Raw genomic sequence first — 25583 nt, 5'->3', positions numbered from 1 at the left:
TAAAAGTCTTTTGTCTTTTATTTTTCGTGTTCGCATTTATGAGGAAAAAAACAATATTACGTGACAGTTATCCATTATGGACGCGAGCGCTCTAAGCACTAAAAGACTTTCAAACATTCACAGAGACCTCAAAACAGAAAGTACAAATCCTTTCTTTAAAACGAATTTCGTTTTGTATCAATTGTATCTTAATTTTAATAATTTTTTCATTAACAAATTTCCTGGATTTTAAATATATATATGCTAGCAATCACAACATAAGGTCTGAACTGGAGATCATCATGAACCCGTAGCCTACTCGCCTCACATGTCTAAAAAAAATTGAAATATATTTACAGAAAGCTGGTTCTAAACAAAACCATCCAAAACAAAAAAACTATGTAGCCTAATAAATGTGCATTTCTCTGGTGCGTTCACTAGCCTACTGCGAAGATCGGGAGCCAAAAGCCTATCATCAACTTCCTTACCAGAAGTTAAATTTAAATCGCGTGTATGAATGATGTTTTAGCAAACTGTATTGCTAGACTGAGATGAGTAAAAATTTGACTGAAATATGAATACATAGATAAAATGTAGGCCTATAATCTTTTTTTTTTACAAAGAAAGAGTACACTTGAAATATTGTTAAAATTGTAATTATTGTTGTAATTGTAACCTTTTTAATAAAATAGCAAAACATATTTACAAGATGTAAGCAAAATCTTAAATGGTCAATATAAGTCTTCTTCTAAATATATCTTTTGTCTTGCATTGTGGCTCAGTCAGTTTCACACCTGAATGAATGGCTAATTATGCAGAGTCATTATGCAGAGTGGGTGGGACAATGTAATCTAAGGTGAAAACCACTCCTCATTCACGCCCCCCTCGCATATTGGCTTTCCAAGCAAAACCTGTTTTACATCAATTTAAATCAATGTATGGTTTTATGTGAACGATAAAGCAAGACTATTTTCACATAATTTTGAAGAAAAAACTATAGGCGACCACATCCATTAGTCAAAAGTCTTATTGACACATATTTACTATGTGTTTTGTGGCCTTATTTCTGCAACTTTCATTTTAATTTTTTCCAATAACCACGCATAAACATTATTCTCTTAAAAATTCAAACATATACATGCATGTTGATCAGATATTTTGGTAGCCCTGTTTGTGCTATATAGAGTGAATTTACACCTTTGCCATTAACATGTTTATAAATAACTGAAAAAAGCACAAATGTCAGAGCATGTCAGAACACCTCCAGGGCCCAGAAAACAGCTCAGACTCCAGAGGGTTAATAATGCGCTAACTTTGACAGCACTAATGGAAACACATTATAAGTCACATCATGACATATAAATTCACAATTATCTGAAATAAAGTCAGAATAAGGAGATATAAAGTCACAATTGATAGATGACGGAATCAAACAAATTCTACATAAAGTGTACAGGAAGGCTCCTCTTCAATGGGCCATGAAGGCCAACCTCCACAGTGCTAATAAGAGATGTGATTGGTCAGATTTGCTTATATGAATAAATTACTGGACATATCAGAATATTTTGTGAATATGCAAATAGCTCTGTAAACTATATCGATCATATCATATCGGTTTTCTGATTGGCTAACACAGACTTACACCCTCTGTCAAACAGGAAAGATTAGGTTAATCCATTTGAGATAATTGTTATTACCTTTATAGTTTCTAAGAAATACATGACAGGCGTGAGTAAGATAAACCAGGTGCTTGCTGTTTTTTATAGCAGTACTACAAACTCTACGGCGTTTACACAAAGAAACACAGAAGGGTCCATTTTAATTTCATAAACACACAACAGTAATCAAGCTGTTTTTTTTATGTTTTGTTTAAATACATGACATATATATATATATATATATATATATATATATATATATATATATATATAATTTAACATTTCATAACTTTTGAATGTTTTTTGCTGTCCTAATTTGTCACTCCTTCACTGAAGGGTCTGACCACACGCAACTGATATCCGGTATCCAGTCTGCTATTGTGTGAGTCAGTGGAGACTTCAGAAAGTCAGAGATGATGGTCTGTAGAAATACTCTGGTTCTTCATTTGGTGTGATCTTATAAAAGTTACTGTTGACATTGTCAGAGGATCAGTTTCATCCTGCTGGATTGTCAGGAAAACTCAATTTTTTGGTTGAGTTTAACACTGTTTAAAACGTCTCTTTAATGTAACATCTGTACAGTGTAACACTGTTACTGGTTTTGTTCAATACATATTTGCACATGGTGAATCACATTCTCTGTATTTCATGTTACATCTGTAAAGTTCAGATTGAGGACTGAGAGATTCAGACACTAGACATTGAGATGATGCAGTGATTTAGTGTGTGTTTAAAGCAGACGTCACACACTTACACACTGTCTGCTCTCCTCTATTTCATGTGTCTTTATGATTCTCAGTCTGTTTTCATTCTTCATCTTCATTGGTTCCTCTCTCATGTCCTGAATGGATGTGTTGTTGGAGTCTCTGCTGCTGGACGAGGGTCAAAAGTCAATGAAGAAAGAAAATTACGGACATTCAAGCAAAAACATTGGGTATTTAAATGCTGTCTATTTTGTGAGAAATTCATATGTTCTTTGTTTCAATGTTTAACATAAACAGGCTTCTGCTCTTCTTTACAAGATATTTTAGAACCATTATGAGTTTAAAACTATAGAGATAAACATTATTTTATTGTAACTCAATTCAAGTCTGCATTATTTATTCACAGCTGCTGAAATAGCCTTAACTAGTTTTATTTTCTCGCATAGCCAGACCTTTACCAGCCTTCAGGGGCGATTCTAGACCCTTTACATATAACTTTGAGCAGGCACAGAGCAGCCATAACATGTCTATAACATCTACCTTCACTTTATTTGAGCGAGGAAGCTGCTACGTGTGCCATGAAGCCAAACTCAACCCTATGATGGCATGCCAAGATTTCACTTCAAATATGCCAACATATGAACAGAACTTCAGTATGAGTTAACTCAGGCTTCAACCAAATACAGAAGGATACGCAGGCAAGAGATAGTGATGGCAACAAATTAGAAAATATTTATTGATTCATTTGCATTTTTATCAAAGATTTTTAAATGTTCTTATAACAAACAAGTGGGTAGAAAATTGACTGCACATTGTCACCATTTCGTGGACATAGGTGGAGACAACAACTTATTAATCAGTTATGTCGTTAATACAGTAATATCAAAGCATATGATGAAATGTCTTTAAATGGGATCAAGTTTAAAAACAATAAAAAAGGACGAATTAATTAGGCTATATATGAATTAATAAATGTCATCATTTAATTACAGCACAATCTTGAGCTCAGTATTCCTTTTACCAACTTAAAGGTGCTCTAAGCGATCCCAGGAGACGTTACTACTTGTTGATGTTCGAATTGTTGTCAAACAAAACAGAGGCTAGCTAGCCCCTCCCTCCTCATCCCGTTTCCTCCCTCCTTCCCTCCCTTCCGGCATAAAGGAAAGTCAAAGTAGTCACTACAAACAAAGATAAGTTTTACTGATACTTCACTCAATGTGTAATGTCACCAAGTTAGATAAATGTTTTCATATATTGCAGAACAGAATGCAGAAAAAGAGAAACATTATCTTAAAATTGTTTCGCGGTTATAACTATAGCTCCCATACAAGGACGCAATAATAGCATAATGTTAGCTTCGCGTTTCTCAGTGAGCATAAACAACGGTGGAGTCGTAAACAAATTTGTTCAAAGTTGTCAATAGCCTATAAATTAACATTAAAATTCATAACAAACAGTGGGTGAAAACAATCATTCAGACAAATTGTCGCCCTACTGTGAATTTGCTTGATCATTTACAATAGAGATTGATAGCTAGCTGCTAGAAACATACATGTTGTATTCACCTAAGTTAACGCTGACTGCGTAGTTCTAGCTAATTACATCCTTGTGTTGGTTTGGCGAACATGAACTCAGTTTAGAAAGAAAAATGGATTTACCCACCAGTTCTGCAAAAACAGAGCAACCTGAATGTCAGATTGGAATCCCTTCTGCCGGCGGAGTTCTCCCACCTTTCGAGGGTTTGTCCGATGTAAATTCGGTATTTCGCGCGTTCCTTATCCTCGTCCCTCTTCTTTGTAATTTGTTCATCGGAACGTCGTCTCTTTGGTCGTGTGTCGGCCATAATTCAAACTTCCCTCTTCATGCTTCTGTCTCCTCCATTCCCCCTTCATGTGTACCCCCCCTTCACTATCTCCCCAAACCCCACCCTCAAATACTTCTTGCCAGTGATTGGCTGGAGCACTGTTTGTTGTGTGTCGTGGTGCGGGTGAGCCCAGTTTGTTTTTGTTGCCGTTTGTGGAGCCTGTGGTGTCTAGAGAGACCGCGTGTCTTTACAGTGTGTTCAGGGGACAGGCAGCTAGCGGATAGTGAGGAGATGTTTGCTGTATGTGACAAAAAATGTTTTGGCCTAAAAAACGCGTGGCATCACTTAGAGCACCTTTAAAATATTTAATTTCATAAACATATTTAGAGCACATTTCTACTTTTTATTGATTTCTTTGAACACTATTTTTCACATTTAGGCTGTTTTGGTTTATATGTCGAGTTAGAGATTGCCATAAAAGTGTGATTTTGATTGAAACTGCACATACTCAAAGTCCAGGGAACAGGTAGAATTTTTTTGTAAGGGTGACTCTTTGTAATGTATACATGGCAATATTTTGCACTGCTGTGGGAAACGTGGGTCATTATCCATGCGTGAGCTGACCTATACAAAAACAAAAACAATTTGAAAGTGAAAAAAGGTCCTATATTAATTTTAACTGAGGACTGTACTCCATAAAAAAATTGGAAAAGTAAACCAATTAAAAAAAAAATCTTTATACCTTCCTGAACAGTTCCATGATGTCATCATCATGAGCCCTTTCACAGAACACCTCCACGATGTAGTTGACAAAAAAAGATCCTTTGATACTATTCCTGTATGAAGTGATACCTGTGGAGATAAATTTCAATTTCAATTTTTCAAATTTATTTGTATAGTGCTTTTCACAATACACATTGTTTCAAAGCAGCTTTACAGAAAGTGCATTTCATAAATGTACATAGAAAAATAAAGTTAGTTAATCATGTATTATTTTAGGGCATAACATCGCTGGCGTTGAGTCATCTCTTCACAGGCGTCGAGTCGTCTCTTCACGGGTGTTGGGGCATCTGAAGTCTCCATGAGAGGCTGGATACAAACTGGAGCTGACAAACTATTTACCTCGGGACTAGCGTCCGGAGATAACAACAGAAAAGCAGATGGGAAATAATTAGCGTAGCTGCTGTTCATAATATTAATGCATTTGATCCGATAACTGTAGTATGTAAGTATTATGTGAATGCTTGGCTAAAGAGATGCGTCTTTAATCTAGTTTTAAACTGGGACAGTGAGTCTGAACCTCGAACAATATCAGGAACACAATTCCAGAGTTTAGGAGCTAAATGTGAAAACGCCCTCCCTCCTTTAGTGGACTTAGATATCCTAGGAATGACCAGAAGCCTCGAATTAAGTGATCTTAAAGAGCGCGATGGATTGTAGGGTAATAGAAGATCCGTTAAATACACTGGAGCTAAACCATTTAGGGCTTTATAGGTCAGTAGCAATAGTTTGTAATTGATACGGAACTTAATAGGTAACCAGTGTAGAGATGATAAAATTGGTGTTAAATGATCATATTTTCTTGACCTAGTAAGAACTCTAGCAGCGGCATTTTGGACTAACTGTAGCTTGTTTACTACAGTTCTACATAAGACTACAGTTACTACAGTACTAAATAAATCAAAGGTAAGTTAAGCATTTATATGTATAACAAACAAACAACTGCACTGTTTTATTTGTCACACATTTGAGTGGTGCCACACAACAAATCATTCATTTAATAATTTTTACCAGACATTCTTGAACAGACAAACACATGTGCGAGCTTCAAATTAATCTAATTTCAGCAATCATGTCACATACAGTAAACTGACCAGAGGGGCTGGACATAAAACAGACGAAATCTTTGCTCACGTGCACCCAACGACCAGAGCGTAAGTAAGAACCTCCTGAGTGATCTGGACAGAGAAATGGTTAACAACACACAATACAGTACTAAATAAAGATAAAGGTAAAGAGAAAATGGGAAATAGCATTATGAAAACTGAGTTTTATCAGTAATGTCGTACCTCCTCTACAGTTCTGAATCAGAATAACCTTTGGTTTATTAATCAGAGAAGGACATTTCTCTGAGTTCAGATTGGAGAAGATGTCGTCAACACGAAAGTAATCCTTGGGGTTTTTCTGGTGATGATAGTTGACACCTAAAATCATATCTTCACTATACACGGTATCTTTCCCATGAGACATCAGAACCACAAAGGTGCTGTCCGAGTCTTTATGTTCAGAACGTGCAGTGAAGTTCCTGATAGCTGTATCTATTTCCTTTTTTTGTGAAAAAAATTAGAAAAAATTAGAAAAAATTATAAACACTGACAAGCCTAATCGATAGAGTGTGTGGTTTCCATTTCTTAAACAACCATATAGGAAGACACATCATGGCCATATTCCAGGATTACAATGTCAAGAGTCCAGAGCTAAACCTCAGTGAAAGTCTTTGGGATGTTCTTGTGTATAGGAAATAACATCGAAACACTTATTTCCATTAACAGGTGCATCAAGATCTTGTTTTGACAATGCAAGTGTCAATTACTCTGTAAAGTCTACTCCAGCCCATCCCAAAGACTTTCACTGATATTTATAAATAATATTAATTTAATGAGGCTGTACGCACAGTTCCAGAGAGATTTGTGTATTTCTCAACACTATAATCCAGAGCCGTCAGCAGCCACTCCATGTTCTCCTCGTCTCTCTCTGCTCCAGCCCTGTGTTTTAAGTGCTTGAATCGTATGTTGGTGATCAGCAGAGCTAAACCTTTCCTCTGAGACTTGTCCTTTGGGAAATAAACCTATGAAACACAATCCAAATCGAACAGGATTAAAGCACAAGCAACAGAAACAATGTCTGGAGCAACATAGATTTGAGTATCTTAGGAGGATCATTAGTGTTAACCAGGGGCGATTCTAAGATTTTCATTTTAGGGGGGCTCAGCCCCCAATGAGGGTATGATTTAAAAAAAAAAAAAAAAAAGTTAGTTTATGGTCTAATGCTCATTATTAACTAGTTTCATTCATTCATCCAGTAACATGCATATGGCAGGGTTTTATAATTACTGAGGTCCCGGATGTGAGGTATTACGGGGGGTTCGGGAGCATGCTCCCCTGAGAAAATTTAGATTTCTCTGATCTACATATGTGCATTTTAAGATGTTTTGAAGGGCAAAAAAATTGGATAACAATAGCATGCGGGCAGCTGTTTTTTTTCTCACCTCATCAGCATCACACTCTTTTTCTCTTAGTTTTTATCTTGCTCTGTCTTTTCCCCTCCTAAAGCTGAGCTTTGACTGATATAGGCTTTTCATTTTTGTCTGTCAGTGAAGAAAGTAAACATAGGGTCAACTAATAGGTTGATTTATGAATCATTTTCTCAGACAAAGCTACCAGGAAAGCTAGGTAACTAAGTTTATTCCATTCATTCACAATATGTACACATTCATTATTGATCTAGGCCTAATATATGGCCGTAGACAGGGCTTTATAATCAAAGAGGTCATACATTTGAAGTTGTTATGGGGTTAAACATTTTTATTTCTCTGATATGTGCATTTCAAGACGTTTGAAGGACAAAAAAGGAAATGAAATAGATTTAAAACCTGCTCTCTCCTCATCTCCATTACTCTGTCTTTTTCCCTCAGTCTCCTGATCTTGCCCTGTCTATTCCCCTCCTAAAGCTGAACTTTTTTAATTTACCGAAGGCTACAAATTGTATTATATTAATTCTCAACATGTAGACATGCATTATTAATCTTGTGCCTATGAAAACGGCTTTGTTAATGTTTCTTGTCCCCTCACAATGACATAATTACACGTTATATAGGCCTATTTTCAGCTCAAAATGGCGAAATTAGACAAAAGTTTATTAGTTTTCTAATTATTTTTGTCATTCGTTTAACATTTATGACCTAAAAAACTGTCAAATATAAAATGTTATAGTTTAGCTACATATTCTGAAGCGTCAGTCGTGATGCTGAAATTCGCGCTCGGATGAGAAACCGAACCGTCCTGTGTTGCTCCCAATGCTCTAGTAATTACATTATGTAAACTGCAATGCATTTATGACAAAGAACTGCACCGATGCAGATGTAATATCATAGCAATCTATCAATAAATGCACTCACGACACACCTTGTACTCTCTGCTCGGCGCCCCTGCAGATTGAAAAATGCGCTAAATCCAAGCAGACTCAGATAAAGGGAGGAGCCGAAACTTGACAGAGCTTTCCGCCGTTTCACATGAGTTTTTAAAAGGGGACTGAAGCGATCAAAAATTTATTAATCAAATATTTTTTAGGGGGGCTGGGCAGAAGTTTCTAAAAAAAGGGCCTAGTGACGCCCCTGGTGTTAACACTGACTGATCCACACAAAAAAATCAGTCAAAAGTGATTTGAAACGGAGATACTTGCTTCTTTTTTCTCTCTTGTAAGAATTTCAGTCTTCAACTGTTGGCTGCATAGAGTCATTGTGTGTGGACTCGCACTGGACTCGACTCGCACTGGACTGGACGGGCTGCTCCTCCCCGGACACTGGAGCATTTCTGCTCTCCTCCTGAACAGATGGATGAGCTGAAGACAGAAAAACACACATCATGTTTTACATCATTCAGTATATTTAAAGATGTACCAATCGCCCATTGAACAAAGAACAAAAACTGTGTCTGCCTTTCTAATACAGTATATAACATGAAATTGTCAATACTAGTTTATATACAGAAAAGTCCCATTCATGTACATTTCTCTTATTTATTTTTTCTATATATTTTAGAACATTACACACATAGTCTTTAAGCCAGTATAAACAGGTTTTTCTTTACCTTCCTGAAGTTTCAACTCAAGGCGATGTACAAGATAATTTTGGACTGCGATCCTGCCCGCATCATGACTGTTGTACCATTCAATCCACCACATCCATACAGTCAGATTTCTCCAGCTTTTCTCGAGGAATAGGGCTGATGTCTGACGTCACTCCACTCCATAGCTGCTGTTTCAATTCTTGGAGATCTGTTTCAACAAGCTCCTCAAGTGCCTCAGTCATCACTCTTTTAGTGGCGGACATTTTGAGTCACTGGGAGAAAAAGGACAAAACAGTCTTAGATCTGGGACTGATCTGGGACCATCGTCCAACAGGACATCAATTTACCAGACATATAGAAACAAAACTTTTGGTTCTATTTTAGCTAATTTACATGAACGTAATGAAATGTCTTTTAAAAAGGTTAATTTGTTTTTCCAAGCAAATATTACTATGCAATTATTTGAATTAATTATTAATTAATCAGGCCTACATTCCTGGTTTGTACCCGAGCCCCACCGCCCTTTTTTATTCGTCATGTAAAATATTTTGAATTTTAACAGTTTTACTAGTGAAGTGTAAAGTCTAAAAAGTTTAAAGGGGTGGTAAAACACGATTTCACTTTTCTAACTTTAGTTAGTGTGTAATGTTGCTGTCTGAGCATAAACAACATCTGCAAAGTTACAACGTTCAAAGTTTAAAGCAAATGGAGATATTTGCATTTAAAGAAATCAATTTCTAAGAACTACAGAAAATGGCTGATAAGGACTACACGACATTCCTGTGGGCTTGCTGACATCACTAAGCCCAATATTTACATAAACCCCTCCTCTGGGAACACAATACATAAAGGGGGCGAGGCCATTTTATGTTGCTGTGGAGAAGAGTTGTTGTGGTAGTGGAGTGTCTTGCCGCTATGCCATCGAAACGCTGTTATTTTCACCCAGATTGCAGGTCCACTTTGTTCAGTCTTCCTAAGGACAGTTACAATTTATTTTTAACTCGGTCCCTCATAATTATAATCAAAATGTCGCTGCTTCCTCAATCTACACGAGTTCAATGCAGGATTTGCACAACGGCTTGTCCTGAAAGATAGAGCAGTTCCAACTTTGAAAACAAAACAGGTGCTGTTTACGAGCCACAACCTGTAAGTATGATTTTTTCGTTAATGTGTTTTCCTGTAATAGTTCGTATTGTTAATTGTACGTTTGTTAAATGCTAATTCATATCCGACAAACACATACAAACTTGTGTTTAATATCACCAGCGCAGTGAACTTGGAATGTTCGTGGTTGTTGTGTTGTCGTTTATGTGATCACTGTAAATTATTCTTTGATTATAGCTTTTGTGTAACAAGTTATTGTTTATCTGCAGGCATGCTAAACATGGTTTGTGTTTGATTTTGCTACTGTTGTAAAGCCGATGTTTAGTGTTCGTATTGGGTTAACAGTTCTGGCGACAGATATTTAGCTACAATCGTTCTTCTAAATATACAAAAGTAACAGTGTCATAACGATCACAATAGATCTGCAGTCTTAAAAAAAAACATACCTTTCTGAAACGTCCTTTAACAGCCGTTCTTGAACATGTTCTGCTCGATCCTCTCCACTGACATTCTCTGGGTCTGATTCGGGCTCAAACTGGTAGCTATAGCAGCTATTGCAATATTAACGCCGTTGTTTACTGAAGCACAAACTACCGGTAAGTGTAAGGGGCGTTTCTGAACAATGTGAACTTGGCGGTTAGCGAATTACAACACACTGGGCCAGCTAACCAATCTGAGCCCATTACGTATTTTTGAGGGCGGGGCTTCATAGAACCCGGAATCCATCCGACTGTTTTTACAAGGAGGGACCGAGGGACAGAGCAGTGTAGAATAATGGTTAAATATGTGAAAAATAATGCGCATTTTTAAAAACGAAGCATGAACACATGTTACAGTGAACCTCACAAACACATTCAAGCCTTCGAAAAAAGGTGTTTTACCACCCCTTTAAGAGATCATCCTGAGGACGTAGGTCAGATTTTCAAAACACCACACTGTAATGGAGAGGTGAAGCTCTACAAAAAGCTATCATTTATTTACCTCACTGAACCATATAAAACTTTCCTGATGGTCTTCACTCTGAGACAGAGATATGTTGTCCTGAGACTGTGATGATGCTCTCCGCCACTAGAGGGAGTTTATTTTTCAGACAGTGGAGTTAAAAGCATGTAAGTGAGAAAGTAAAGGATTAAATATAGACGCCTTTCCGAGGAATTAAACCACAAACACACAGTCAGTCTCTCTCTCTCTCTCTCTCTCTCTCTCTCTCTCTCTCTCGCTCTCTCTCTCTCTCTCTCTCTCTCTCTCTCTCTCTCTCTCTCTCTCTCTGGTATCAGATTACAGACTCTTTGCGCCAGAGGGAGTGATTTGTTTGTAAATTAGTGGAGAAAACAAGACACACCTCCGTTTTTGTTTTCCTTAGAAACGAAAGGAAAAGAGACGGGAAAGAAGATACGCCATTCCGAGGCTTTAAACCTTGGGTGTTTAAACTGTCGCATATTTTGCGGTAAGTTATTGCATGAAGAACTCATTCTTCATACAACCACCATGATATTAAAATGAGCTGCTATATGTTTCTTCTTTACACGAGATTTAAACCACAAATCATTATATTTAGATAGGACAGACAAACCAAAATGGAGGAAACATTGACGATTAACGTATTTACTTTTGATATCCCGTTATCTTTGTCAATAATAATAATAATACTAGGCTACTAATAATAGTTTGTTTTATATATTATACTGTTGTTTAAGTGTTCAAGTTCGACACAACACTGAATACTGCATTCAGATTATCACACCAGTATTAAACTACACAAAATAAAGACTAATGTAAATTAAGTTTCAAAATATAGGGCCTATTACATTTATTTCAAACAGTGTCCAGTTCCACTTCCTGCATTCACACACTCCTCTAGCAAACATAAAAAAAGAGTAAGCAGTAAGAAAATGGTAAATGAAAGTATAGTTTTACAAAAATATCTCAACAACAATTCACAATGTTTGAAATGAAATGGCTGAACTGCAGTTGTGCTTTATTGTGTTTAAAGGGTAACTAAACCCCAGGGCTCTCATTTATAAAACTGTGCATAGGAACCTTACTAAAAGTGTACGTGCGCCCGAAAGTCAAAAATGGCGTAGGGGAGAGCGGGGCTCAGAGTAACGCTTTTTGACTTTATCAGTTTGTGTAAATCTACTTATGGTTCAGAGTATTTATTTTTTCCCACATTAATTTCCCACATGTCTAGAACAATTATGTGTTTTTGTTTTATTAAAGCAGCACTCAGTAGCTTTGGGATTTCTTCGCTGTATTCTCGCTTTTTGCTCGCAGGTTTCTCTCTAGAGCTCCCCCCACAGCTTCGGAATAGATATTTGACAACACTGTTGTAAAAACTCGTTGGTGATTCTCAGACACCAGAGGCTAGTAGATCAACGACATCAAAGCAGATGGGACATTCTTTAAAACGTCTTCTTCATTCAGGTTCAAACAGCGTGAGGGAGCGCAATAATGACAGTATTTGAGCAGATTTCTTTTGCCGTAAAGCAATTGTTTACATCGCGAGACCTGATATCACGCGAGACTTCCTGACGCTCAGAGGCTCAAAGTTGCAAGTGCGGATTTTCCGCTCACGGGCACCAGGGGGGTGCGAAACGACCACCATTCAACCCGAAATAAGTAATATAACCATTCCAATGACTCCGAAGCTGTTCAGTTAAGGTAAAAAAAGTTACTTAGTTCACCTTTAATACAGTATGCTTTTTTTTTGGATATACCCCGAAAGAATGGAAGTGAAATGTGACAACATGCCCCATAGGTGGGGTACATTGTAACATGTGAGGGGCACATTGTAACATAACATATGACAGCTTAAAATGTTATCTGATCTAATAATTTTTTTTTAAAATTTTGGCGGATTTTTTTTTTTCTGTAGTGTTGATATGGCAACTAGTAAATACACAAAGTTTCGTCATCCAAGCATGTGCAGAAGTATTTAAAACAAGCGTGTTAACTAGCCCCGCGTTAGGTTGTGCCCCGCGCTCCCCTACGCAAAAAAAAATCAGACTTATAAAACCGTTCGTACGCCAGAACCTGCGCAGAATTCACTTTATAAATTCCAGTCAGCGGAAGATTGTGCGCACATGCGTCTCCACCCCGAAATGGAGCTTACAGCGCCTATTTTACTATGCAGATCCTCATCTGCATATCATGATTTGCATATGAGTATTCATCCACGTGATAATGTTTAAGGGTACAAGACACATTACATGAATACAAATCATGTAGTAGCCTTGCCTTGTTTTTGAATACATAAATAAAATAATGTGAAATACATTTCAGAGAAAGTTTTTCTCAATCTTTTACACTGGCCGAATTGTATTTTTAATTGATTTATATTTTTAATGGAAACATATATGCCTTGGGTATTATTTGCATAAAACTATTTTCTCAGACAATCTGGTATTATCATGATAAGCAATTATCTCTGTGGTTAAAACATAAAGACACAGCACGCCACAGGAAAAGTGTTCAAAAACATCGCATCCACAACAAATATTTCTATTGACTCCATAAATTTGAATTGCATATTTAATCTAAATGTTTATATCAGAAGTAAAACATAGTTTAAATCATTATTTTATTTATTTAAACTGTTATTTGCGTCAGAACTAGTGGTCGACCGATATGGGATTTTTAATGGCCGATGCCGATGCCGATATTGAGAAAGCAATCTGGCCGATTGGCCGATATGAGGCCGATACAATACATGTGAATACAGTAAATGAGAGACATGAATATTGGTGAAACTAAATGAACATTTATTGTACATACTATTTATGCAAAATTCTTTTTGCAATAAAAAATATTTACTAAGAAATTAAAATGTAAACAAAAAGGTAAGGTAACACTTCAATAAATAAAGTTTTAGTGCAACTAAAACTATTTATTTGTAACCTGCAGTAAGCAGCAGTCATTTTTTCAGTCACATAAATAATTACTGCTGCTTACTGCAGGTTACAACAAATAACATTTATCATTAATGAACCAATCTAAAGAATATTCATAATGACAAAATAGTATGTGAGATTACATACATTTTATGTACAACATAGTTAAATATAAATCTCACATAGTTTATTTACACTATTTACTTTAAAATAGTTTAAATAGTTCAACCTTTTTTTAAGGTTGTTTTACTTCAAGTATATTTAAATAATAATGATTTATGTGTTTAGTTTTGCTTGTGTGTTTCTTTAAAAAGTTGCAAGCCGTCACATGTATTTGCATGACATACATGAACATATGAAAATGTATACTACACACGATATTACGCCAATCATGGATAAATAAATACAGTAGATAGTGAATAACATTTTCAAGGATTTATTTTTAAATGTAATATTATTACATCGTGTTCTCTTCTCATCCACCTCACGCGACCAACTGATCTGTAATGAACGCGACCCAGCTTTTCCGTGCACGCGAGTCCGTTGGAAAACAGCGTCTAGTTTAAATGTAACCCGAGAACAACGCGCGTATCTGAGGAACAGCCAGTTACAGGATTTTTGACTGTTTGTGAGGTAAAATGTTTTCAGTTTTGTTTGAATTCGTTTATATCACATCTGTGACTCCACTGGAGCTACCGCTGGGCTGCGGATCTGACATATCATGGTACTGTTTGAATAGACTCTGCTGCACGCCGGAGTGTTTTTGTGTGTAACACAATGTAGCGTCAGGTTAGAAAGCGAATGCGAATGGTCATTTACTGTGTCTGTCAGATGTCTGCTTCACTTCTGAGTGGCTTGTTTTACGGTGCTGAGCAGAGCGAGTGTACCGTATTCAGTTCATTCACGCTCGCTCTGTTCGCGTCAGTGGAAAAAAGCGCGAATGCACAGTCACAAACTGTTTTGAAATATATCGGCCAAACGGAAAGATTTATCGGCCGATGCCGATATCTAAAAAATTCCAAATATCGGCCGATATATCGGCCTCGGCGATATATCGGTCGACCACTAGTCAGAACACTAAACGGCCCAAGGCACTCGCTGGCGCGGACATTTAAGATGATGGATATTTGCTTCAAGTGACAGGCTTTGTGAGTGAAATTATATTTGTATAATCTTTCTGTATATGTTTAATTTTCTTTAGATTTTCTGTCTAAAAGTGACCAAAAAGACACTTAACTCCAGCTCACCATCGGTGTTGCCAAACTGCTCCATCTCCAAAACGTTCGTACGCATGGGTCAGAGTTTGCATGCAGGTGCGCACATTTTCCCATCAAGTTTGTTTTTATAAATCACAATTTATGCGTCAGAAGTGGCGTACGCCTCTTTCAGGGCCTGTTTTGTGCGTACGCAACGGTTATAAATGAGGCCCCTGGGGCCTCATTTATAAAACTGTGCGTAGGAACCTTACTAAAAGTGTACGTGCGCACAAAAGCCAAAAATGGCGTACGCAAAAAAATATTCAGACTTATAAAACCGTGCGTACGCCAGAACCTGCGCAGAATTCACTTTATAAATCCCAGTCAGCGGAAGATTGTGCGTACATGCGTCTCCACCCGAAATAACCATATATGGAGCTTACAACGCCTAGTTTTACTATGCAGATCCTCATCTACATATCATTTGCATATGATTATTCATCCACGTGATAACTTAAACGTTATCACGTGGATGAATAATCATATGCAAATGATATAATATAAACGGTACAAGACACATTACATTAATACAAATCAAGTAGTTGTCTATCCTTACCTTGTTTTTGAATAGCCTACATAAATCAAATAGTGTAAAATACATTTCAGAGAAAGTCTTTTCCACTTGCCGAATTGTATTTTTAATTGATTTATATTTTTAATGAAAACAGATAGGCCTTGGGCATTATTTTTCACGAAACTATTTTCTCAGACAATCTGGTATTATCATGATAAGCAATTATCTCTGTGGTTAAAACATTAAAGCACGCCACAGGAAAAGTGTTCAAAAACAATCGCATCCACAACAAATATTTCTATTGATTGAATATAAAAAAATGTTGTAACTTTTCAGTATGATTTCATGTTTAAGTGTTTAACTCTATAATTTGAATAGCATATTTAATCTAAATGTTTATATCAGAAGTAAAACATAGTTTAAATCATTATTTTATTTATTTAAACTGCGTCAGTTTCACTAAACGGCCCAACGCGCTCGCTGGCGCGGACATTTAAGAAGGAATGGATATTTGCTTCAAGTGACAGGCTTGGTGAGTGAAATTATATTTGTATTATCTTTCTGTATTATGTTTAATTTTAATTCTAAATTCTAAAAGTGACCAAAAAGACATTTAACTCCAACTCACCATCGGTGTCGCCAAACTGCTCCGTCTCCAAAATGTGCGTACGCATGGGTCAGAGTTTGCGTGTAGGTGCGCATATTTTCACGTCAAGTTTTTCTTTATAAATCCCACCTTTTGCGCAGGAACTGGCGTACGCATGTTTTCAGCCCCGTTTTGTGCGTACGCAAGCTTTATAAATGAGGCCCCTGGTCAGAGCCTGACTCCACCCACTGGCAATATTTGAAAAATGCTGGAAAAGTAGGCAGAGCCCAGTGGAGAGGGGGCGTGCATCTGAGACGCATCTCTGGGTGCTTCTCAATATCCTCCTCGTCTCCTCTCTCCTCCGTCCTCCATCCTATGACCCGGAAACCGATCGAGCTCAGCCATCTTGAAGGACATCTCAATTCTCTAATTGCACTATGAGGAGGCGAGGATCGAGGAGTGAGGAGCTTCCTGAGGAGTCATGAGCGAGGATACACAGACAGGTGTATCCTATGCGGAAGAGTTTTATCGACTAAAACGTGACGCACGTATAAATTCTCCTCCCCCTTCACATCGGTCACAATAATTTTGATTTATACTTTACCTTTGCAGATTATATAAACCACACATCTCACATATTTCAACAGGGTATCTTGCTTTATTAATATTTATTATGAATTTCTTTATTATGAAACAAACTTCAACAACATAAGGGCAGATCCTCTGAGCTCTGCTGATGACGCGGTGAAGTGACGCTTGAGTGATCAAGTATTCCCAATGTATAAAAAAAGCTTTCATTCGATTACTCCATCCTCGCGTCTTTTCCTTGCAGCCTGTAGCAACAATGGCATCTGCTTTTCAAATTAAGGAATCATGTGACGTCAAAACACATCGTCTGGTTAATAATTTCCCCAGAGGGACATTTGAGCCATAAAGAGGACCCTGTTTTTAAGACCCCCTTTGTAAAACCCCCCTAGTTCGGCATGGACTTCCTGTGATTTTACAGCCTCAGGACATTCCAGAACACACACACACACACACACACACACACACTCGTGGACTTTCAACCAGAAACCCACCACGAGATGCAACTGAAGCACATTTCCATATATGGACTTCCACATAGTAAAATGTCATTTTACCATTCATTACAAATTTATAATAGAGGTGCGACTTGCTAGAGTAAAATCTTTACTTCTGAAGGTTCATTGAAAGAAAATCACTCAATAGTGTCTTGTAATACGACCTCGACCTGGTCATAAACCTTTATGGTTCCAAAGCTGCAGCTCATCCTTTTCCTGCAAGCCCACATTCCATACACTTCCACACAGGCGATCCAAGAACCATGTTTTTCATATGTATTTTTATGTGTGTATAATTTCCATGGCAGATTGAGATTTTCTATGTTCTATCATAGAAATCCATTGACTCTTAAAATGCTCAGAATCCTACATTAGAAATGCATATCTGTATTCCCATGTCCGTACACCATGTCTGGTATCATTCTAATCGTAGTGATCTCACGGAAATATATATATGTATTAGATTACAGTAAAATGTATTATTCTGTATGTACAATCTTAAGAGGAAGTATGAAACCTTTCCCTCATAAGACATATGGTAAGAGGGGGCGTGTTTTTCTTCACACAAAGAAGACGTCTTCCCGCTACAGATTAGAAGTTTGATTCGCTCTGTCACAAAACAAGGCGTAAACAGATTGTCTGTTAAAAGGAAGAGACCCCCACTCTTCTCTCTCTTCATCCTCTTCTCCACGGCTCCAAGAAACATCTGAAAGGCTCCGGCCTTCTCTTCGGACGGACACATGGCCCGCACCATGAAAAAGCCTGCCGTCTCTGCAACCAAGATCTGAAACCTCTCCCATCCCGGGAGACGAACCTAACTTTCGCGGTAACTTAAATTCAAGTAAGCCTTTACATCGTCTTGCGAAACGACCCAGAAGACGAAGCCAGACGCAAACCAGCCGGACACGCGCACGCGCGCGTCCCCTTTTCCAGCATCGCACTGAAAGAGCACAGAATACTGCAAGTATATTGAGTTGATAAAAGCTGTTTTCCTGGTGTCTATCTCTTAGGACTGTGAATTAAGTTCCCCTTCTTCCTCTTCTCTTTTCTTTCTTTCTTTCTTTCATTTCATTCTGATCACTTATGTTATTGTTTGGTTATATGTTGTTTGTTTATTGTTTGCATTTTTACGTACGTGTATATTCGTAGCTCATAATCTCTAGTTTTGCATTTATTAAAATTCATAAATACTTTTCACTGCCTCTGTGTTTGGAAATCCACCTTATAAGTCAATGAAACTTTAAAAGATCTTAAGCTACAAGCTCGAAATATAGACTACTTGAGTAGTTTCAATTAATAAACTCAGGAAGTTGATGTCCGTGGCCAGGACATGAAACTCTCTTGAAGTTTGTGAATATCTCTTCTTGACTGTAATGATTTTACATTTATTTCGCTGGACGAATTAAATGTCGGTCAGACCAGTCACAGAACAAGATAGTCTCGATAATTGATAAAATAAATGTACATGCGACTTATGAATTATGACCATGAGTCATAGTTATTAATATTTCCAAAATTCCCTAGGTTCTTGAGCTAATTCAAATTTACCCAGAGTCGTATTCGTTACAAGCCTTTCCTCGCATCCTACAGGGGGTGGAGCTGAGACGCGAGGAAAGGAAGCGAGGAAAGGAAACGAGGATGCACAAATAAGAATTGAGAAGCACCCTCTCTGTAGGCAAGGGTGAGCTGGTTCCCTCTGATGTCACAGGCCACCACAACTTCCAATAGGAAAATTCAACTGCAGTAGCCACTGTTCAACCTGAAGAGGGCAGCACTCAGACGTTTTTACACCATATATTGTAGAATTAAAACACTTTAAACCCAAATGTCAAAAAAATTACCTGAATCAATTAACAGCATTAATAAAGCCCCAGTCTTACAGACCTTTAACTAAAAAAAGTTGTTTTAGGGTTTAGTTACCCTTTAAAGGGTTAGTTAATCCAAAAAATAAATGCTGTCATTTCGACACGAGTGCTTTGTTTGCACAAAAATAAAATAAAAATAATAATAATAATTTACCACTTTATTTACGAAAATATTGATATGGTAAAAAAAAGACATAAAATAATGTAATGAAGTTCCAGTCCTCTGTCTTCAGAATGGCAGTTTTTCTCGAGATGGTCCTCACTGCAGAACACGAAATTCAGGGGGAGGAGTTGGAACCTACTTTCATTTTGAAACTCTTAACCTGCCTTCATCTTCATCATCTTTGGACTTTAAACGTGACACTATTATGAACGGACGGTGCCTTTCTCAACGGCATAAGGGATGGTAAAATCACAGGATATAGCTTTAATGTTTTTGTGACTAGGCATTCTACACTGTAAAAAAGAATACATTGATTTTATTGATATCTAATTAATAAAAATGAGGCAACAGATTACAAGCAATATTATTAATTAAATTTAACAAATTAGAATTGAGTGATAATTAATCAAATGAATTACTTAAAAGGTAACCATTTAAAATGAGTAAAATTTACAAAATATCTTTTATTGCCAACATTGAAGACACCTGGTGTTAACAAGCAGAATCACTGAAGGAAAAAAACATAATTAAAGTCACCATTGTGGAGATCAGTGTGTGTTTTAGTTGGGCTCTTGACCTTAAATTATTAACTTTAAGTTTTGTTTGGCTGCTGTACATGAGTTATAACAGCCAGATGAACAAAGAGAAAAGGTGATCTGATGGTGTTGGTTGTGTTTTAACATAATCATTATTTCACAATCATTAGACCTGAATCACTGAACTCATAGAGTCCAATTTATGAGTTAGGTTTACTTTATTAATTATAGCAGTACTGGCATGTACGGCATAATGTTTTTTAACTTTTACAATGTAAGGCAAATAATTTCTTAAAAGTTTCTCTTACATAAAAAGGAGACACACAGACATCAATAATCAGCCTGTGATTCTCAACAATGGTGACATTTATAAAGCATGTTGCAGTGCATTCTGGGTTCCACCAATCAAAACTCATTCATGGCTCCCATCATGCATTGCTGCATGAATAAATAATGAGCTTATGTTCAGAGGTGATCTCTTTGTCACCATTGCTGAGATTCATATGCAAAATCTTGATGTGTGCCAAAATATATATATATATTTATTTAATTTTTATAATTGATTTGATCATTTGGATTTCATTGAAAAGGCTAAAAATATTATACTGCTGTAATTAATAAAGTTCACTTAACTCATAAATTGGACTCTATATGAGGTTCAGTGATTCAGGTCAAATGATTGTGAAATAATGATTATGTTAAAACACAACCAACAACACCATCAGATCACCTTTTCTCTTTGTTCATCTGGCTGTTATAACTCATGTACAGCAGCCAAACAAAACTTAAAGTTAATAATTGAAGGTCAAGAGCCCAACTAAAACACACACTGATCTCCACAATGGTGACTTTAATTATGGTTTTCTCCTTCAGTGATTCTGCTTGTTAACACCAGGTGTCTTCAATGTTGGCAATACAATATATTTTGTAAATTTTACTCATTTTAAATGGTTAACTTTTAAGGAATTCATTTGATTAATTATTACGCAATTCTAATTTGTTAAATTTAATTAATAATATTGCTTGTAATCTGTTGCCTCATTTTTATTAATTAGATATTAATAAAATCAATGTATTCTTTTTTACAGTGTAATGCATAAATCGAATAATTTAGTAATTCCAACAACTTGGATTGTAAATTTATTTTTGTTGTGTTCTTGCTTGGTGAAGAAGAGGAGAGAAGTGTATCCAGCTCTGTTTAATAAAAGACATGTTCTATAAAAAAAAATAAAAAAAAAACAGGGCAGTATAATTGGTAGAAAACAATTTACTATTTAATAAAGTTAGTAAAAATTTATAGAAATATTAAGAAGGATAACAAATGTTCCTGTAGAGATTGTTGATAGTCTGTGTGATGATTCAGCTCAAGAAATGAGCTTTCAAAGTATATTTTGACAGATTTAAAATCAAAAATGTGGGAATAAAGATTCCTGATCCTAAACACAAAGAAGCATTTCAACATAAACGTGTTTAACAGGAGGATAATGTTCAAAATAGAACTTTTATTATGAGTAAATTACTTTTGAATCACTATTGACTATTATTTTTTTATGTTACATTGAGCTTTTTTTGCATGTTATTATAATATGGGGGAAATAGTTAGATTGCAATGTTATGTAGATGAAGACTGTTGTAGTTTTTACTTTGTTGTATTGTATAATTGTGCTACAGAATTTAACTCTGTGTTTCCACAATAAAGGTCTGAAATCAGTCTCTCCGCACTCTTTTGGGAAATGAGAGTAGGAGAAAACTAAAATGAGTCTCCATAATGAGAGAGAAGATGAGGACACTGCCTCTGAAACGAGTTCTCCATCTCCTGGACCCAGCTGTGTGTCTGTGAAGAGTGATCAATCCATGATGAGAACTCCTCCTAAATTCAGTGATGCATCAGTGACCTCTGACCCCAGGTGAGACACTGGCCATTTCAGCATTAACAGATGCTTTTATACAAAGTGATTTACAGTGTATTCCAGAAGCCTGCAGTGATATCTGTCAAACTAGCTGTTAAAGGTCCCGTTCTGCGTGATCCCATGTTTCAAACTTTAGTTAGTGTGTAATGTTGCTGTTAGAGCATAAATAATATCTGTAAAATTATAAAGCTCAAAGTTCAATGCCAAGCGAGATATTTTATTTAACAGAAGTTGACTACAAAAAACGGCTCGTTTGGACTACACCCCTCTACTTCCTGCTTTAATGATGTCACTAGAACCATTTCTTGACTAACCTCCGCCCACAGGAATGCTCCCTCGACTCTACTGGCTACTTGCGCACTTCTTATAACTTAGGCTACTGTGTTTACTCAGCTCTTACGGTGATTTTCTGAAGTAAAACTGACGCTTCATCTTTTGTGTGATGTACAATAAACTTTATTAAACTCATCAGTAACGTTACATGTTTGATCATCATTCAGACAGCAGACTTGTAGGCTATTAATAAATAATGGATACATAGCCTACAAGCAGATGACAAATACGTTATAATAACCGTAATTAAACTATTAAACCATACCTGTTTCATCTCTATACAGCACTCTGACTCTGTAGGCATTATTGTCCGACTCGAAATGAACGCCGTTACTGAGAGTTTCATATATTATCATCATTCCGTGAGATGAATTTTTCCTGACAGACTGAGCGCGAGCTCATGAAGCTCCGCCCCCTGCGTCGTCCAGCAGCAGCTCATTTGCATTTAAAGGGCACACACTGAAACAGCTCGTTTTTCTGAGCCCCAAAAAATGTCAATTTAAACATGCTGTAAAAAATTATCTGTTGGGTATTTTGAGCTCAAACTTCACATACACACTCTGGGGACATCAGAGACTTATTTTACATCTTGTGAAAAGGGGCATCCCAGATAGCAATGAGTCGGCGGCCCACCGTCGGCGCTCCGGCGGCAGTAGAAGCGGCAGAACGGCGACATCGCAAACACGTTGGACGGCGCACCGCCGGCGGCAGCCGCTTTTTAAAAGCGGCAGCCGCCTTCCTACCGCCTTCGTTCCGCGGCCGGCCCGCGGGCCAACCACCGTTCCGCCGCCTTTATATTGAAGGCGGCCCTTCCGCGGCCCGCCGGAGGCAAGCGCTATTTTCGAGCGATCTGCCGCCACTTATTCTGGCTATATATAATATTTAATATTTATAGCATGCAGTTTATCAAGAATAATGATTGCTCAAACCAGACAAATATCCATTTGGCATTTTTATTCCACATTTCAAAGTACAGTAACTGTCATTTAAACAAGATGTGTCAGACCACTGAAATATAAATAACAAAAAAAAATATATATAGCCTACATATATATATATATATATAGCCTATATATAAAAATAATACACACACTAAAGAACATGCAGGTTTCCAATAAAATTTTGGTTAAACAAATCAGCCTTACAAGTACATTATAACACTTTCAATAATTGTTAATATAAAGAGGTCAGCTCTGGGGTGAAAATAATTACCAGTAAACATTATAACAAGTAATGAGGATATTTGGTACCAAAGAATGTGCAGGATACCAAATAAATCAAGGTATAACATCACATTTACAAGCCATTTCTAACAATAGGATAAGTGGTAATAATTTAGAGTAAAGCTCTGGAGAAGAATATAGCCTACCATTATAATGGCATTGCTGACCTAGGGCACAATATTTACACTGTGCTGCAATAAGATCTGTGTCTCTTGTATCTGTGATAAACAAAACTTGGTGTATATATAAATATATAAAATGTATCTATAAAAATACTGAGGTAAAAACAGTAGTAGAACAGACCATTATAACTGCAATGCTGACCTGTGGCACAAGGATTTACAAGCTACATTTAACAATAGAATAACAGTTAAGCACTGTGACGGAATGAAAAAAGCAAATGTTAACACAGTAAGTAGAATATTTGGTACCAGGTAATGTGCAATATCAAGTATCAGAGATATGAAATAGGATTTCCAAGCTATTTTTAATAGAAAAACAGTTAAGCACACTGATGGAATGAAAGTAGAATTTTACTAGTAGTTAATGTGCAATATCAAATATCAGGTATGAAATAGGATTTACAAACTATAATAGAATCGTTAAGCACTGACGGAATGAAATAAGCCAATACTAAAGTCACGGTAAGTAGAATATTTGGTACCAGATAATGTGCATATATCAAGTATTAGAGGTATAATCTAGGATTTACAAGTTATATTTAAAAATAGAATAGTTAAGCACTGTAACAATGAAATAAGCAGCAAATTGTGTATGAAGTAATTGAGATCTTTGGTATCAAAGAAAGTGCAGAATACCAGGTGTAATATGTACCAGGTGTAATATGTACATTTTGACATTAAAGCAGAACTCGGCAACTCTAGTAATTTCTTCTCTAACCGTCTCTTTTGTTGTTTCGCTGGAACATGTGAATGATCCATCGTCGCTGTATAATTCTAGCTAGTATTGAGGGGGGCGTGTGTGTTTATGTTGAATTGCCGTAAAGCAGTTTGTGTTTCTTGCTCGTTCTTGCTTCTCACGAGACTTCCAATTTCTATCTTGCCGGGACGGTAGACCTCAAGTTGCAAGGTTGGTTTTCCGCCTGGGAACGCTGGGGGGTGCGGGGAAAGTCACCAATTTCACCAGAACAGGTTGTTTAACCATCCAAATGATTTCTAGACAGTTTTATTAAGTTTAAAAAAAAGTTGCCAAGTTCTCATATCTTCAGTGAATCCACGTGCGCCTGTATAAAAGGACAAACAACCTCACCATCCGTGAAGTGAACAGTGTGGATTGGGTGAGTGTAGTCTGGCACTTCTGGCTTCTTGGTGTTACTGACTGCAGGATAAAGAAAGTGTTGCAGTTGTCAGTGATGCTGGGGTGTCAGTAGTCAGCCTAGGCTTAAGGGGTCGGCTGTGGGTCCCTCTCAGCTGTGCGGCGCCTTTTTCCACCTTCACGGTCAGATGCTCCTTTGAGGTAACGCATGACATTAACCTGGAGCGCCTCATCAGTGGCATCCTGGGTTGCCGGGTTCTTCCGGATGGCCCCTGTAGAAAATACAGATCTGTCATTTCATTTGAATGGGCCATACACCTACTTAAATATAAAAAAATATCTAACTTACTTTGAACAATGGTCTTCAGGAACAGGTCTCTAAAACACACTTTATCCCCTACACCAGTCCAGGTTGTGTTAATGGAAAGGTGATTAGAGAAGATACTCTGAAGCATTCGCCACACTGTTGTCTTTAGGTCCCTCCCACATTTGATAGCCAAAAACCGAAGCTGAAAATCCAAAAAAAGTGTTACAAATTACATTTCTCTAAAGCTTCTCATACATAAATATAAAATGTGACAGGCTGTGGATTCAGACTGAAAAATATGCAGTGTACAATCTTAATTTGACTTTTTAGATTACCCTACGGTGTTATAAACGAAAGCAGCACACTTACAAATCGGTCCTGGAGCTCTTTATCCTGCCTCAAACTGTGGTCAAGCAACATCAAATCTTCCTGGGTGTGTAGAGGGAGTAACAGATCCCCTGGCAGGGACAACTCTCCAACAGACACATTAGCACTGAAATGTTGCAGCATAGTGTCCATTTTGTTGTCCATGCTACGCACAACATCG

The 25583-nt window shown here is 37.1% G+C and overlaps 1 protein-coding gene across 1 annotated transcript in view; it reads left to right on the top strand.

Annotated features, from left to right (window-relative positions):
• The window catches only part of LOC307154460 (NLR family CARD domain-containing protein 3-like), a 115522-nt gene that overhangs the window by 66762 nt on the left and 23177 nt on the right, over positions 1-25583 (top strand). Inside the window, exons 1-2 of the mRNA XM_079864424.1 lie at positions 11458-11543; positions 21688-21895. Coding sequence (XP_079720550.1) covers positions 21744-21895 — 152 coding nt within the window. The 5' untranslated portion in view covers positions 11458-11543; positions 21688-21743. Of the gene's footprint in view, positions 11544-21687; positions 21896-25583 lie in introns of the transcript that reaches the window.

This window comes from Squalius cephalus (assembly GCF_949319135.1).
Source record: "Squalius cephalus genome assembly, chromosome: 2".
Lineage (NCBI taxonomy): Eukaryota > Metazoa > Chordata > Actinopteri > Cypriniformes > Leuciscidae > Squalius > Squalius cephalus.
Note: the sequence above shows the minus strand (reverse complement) of the source record. Positions and strands in the feature narration are given on the sequence as shown.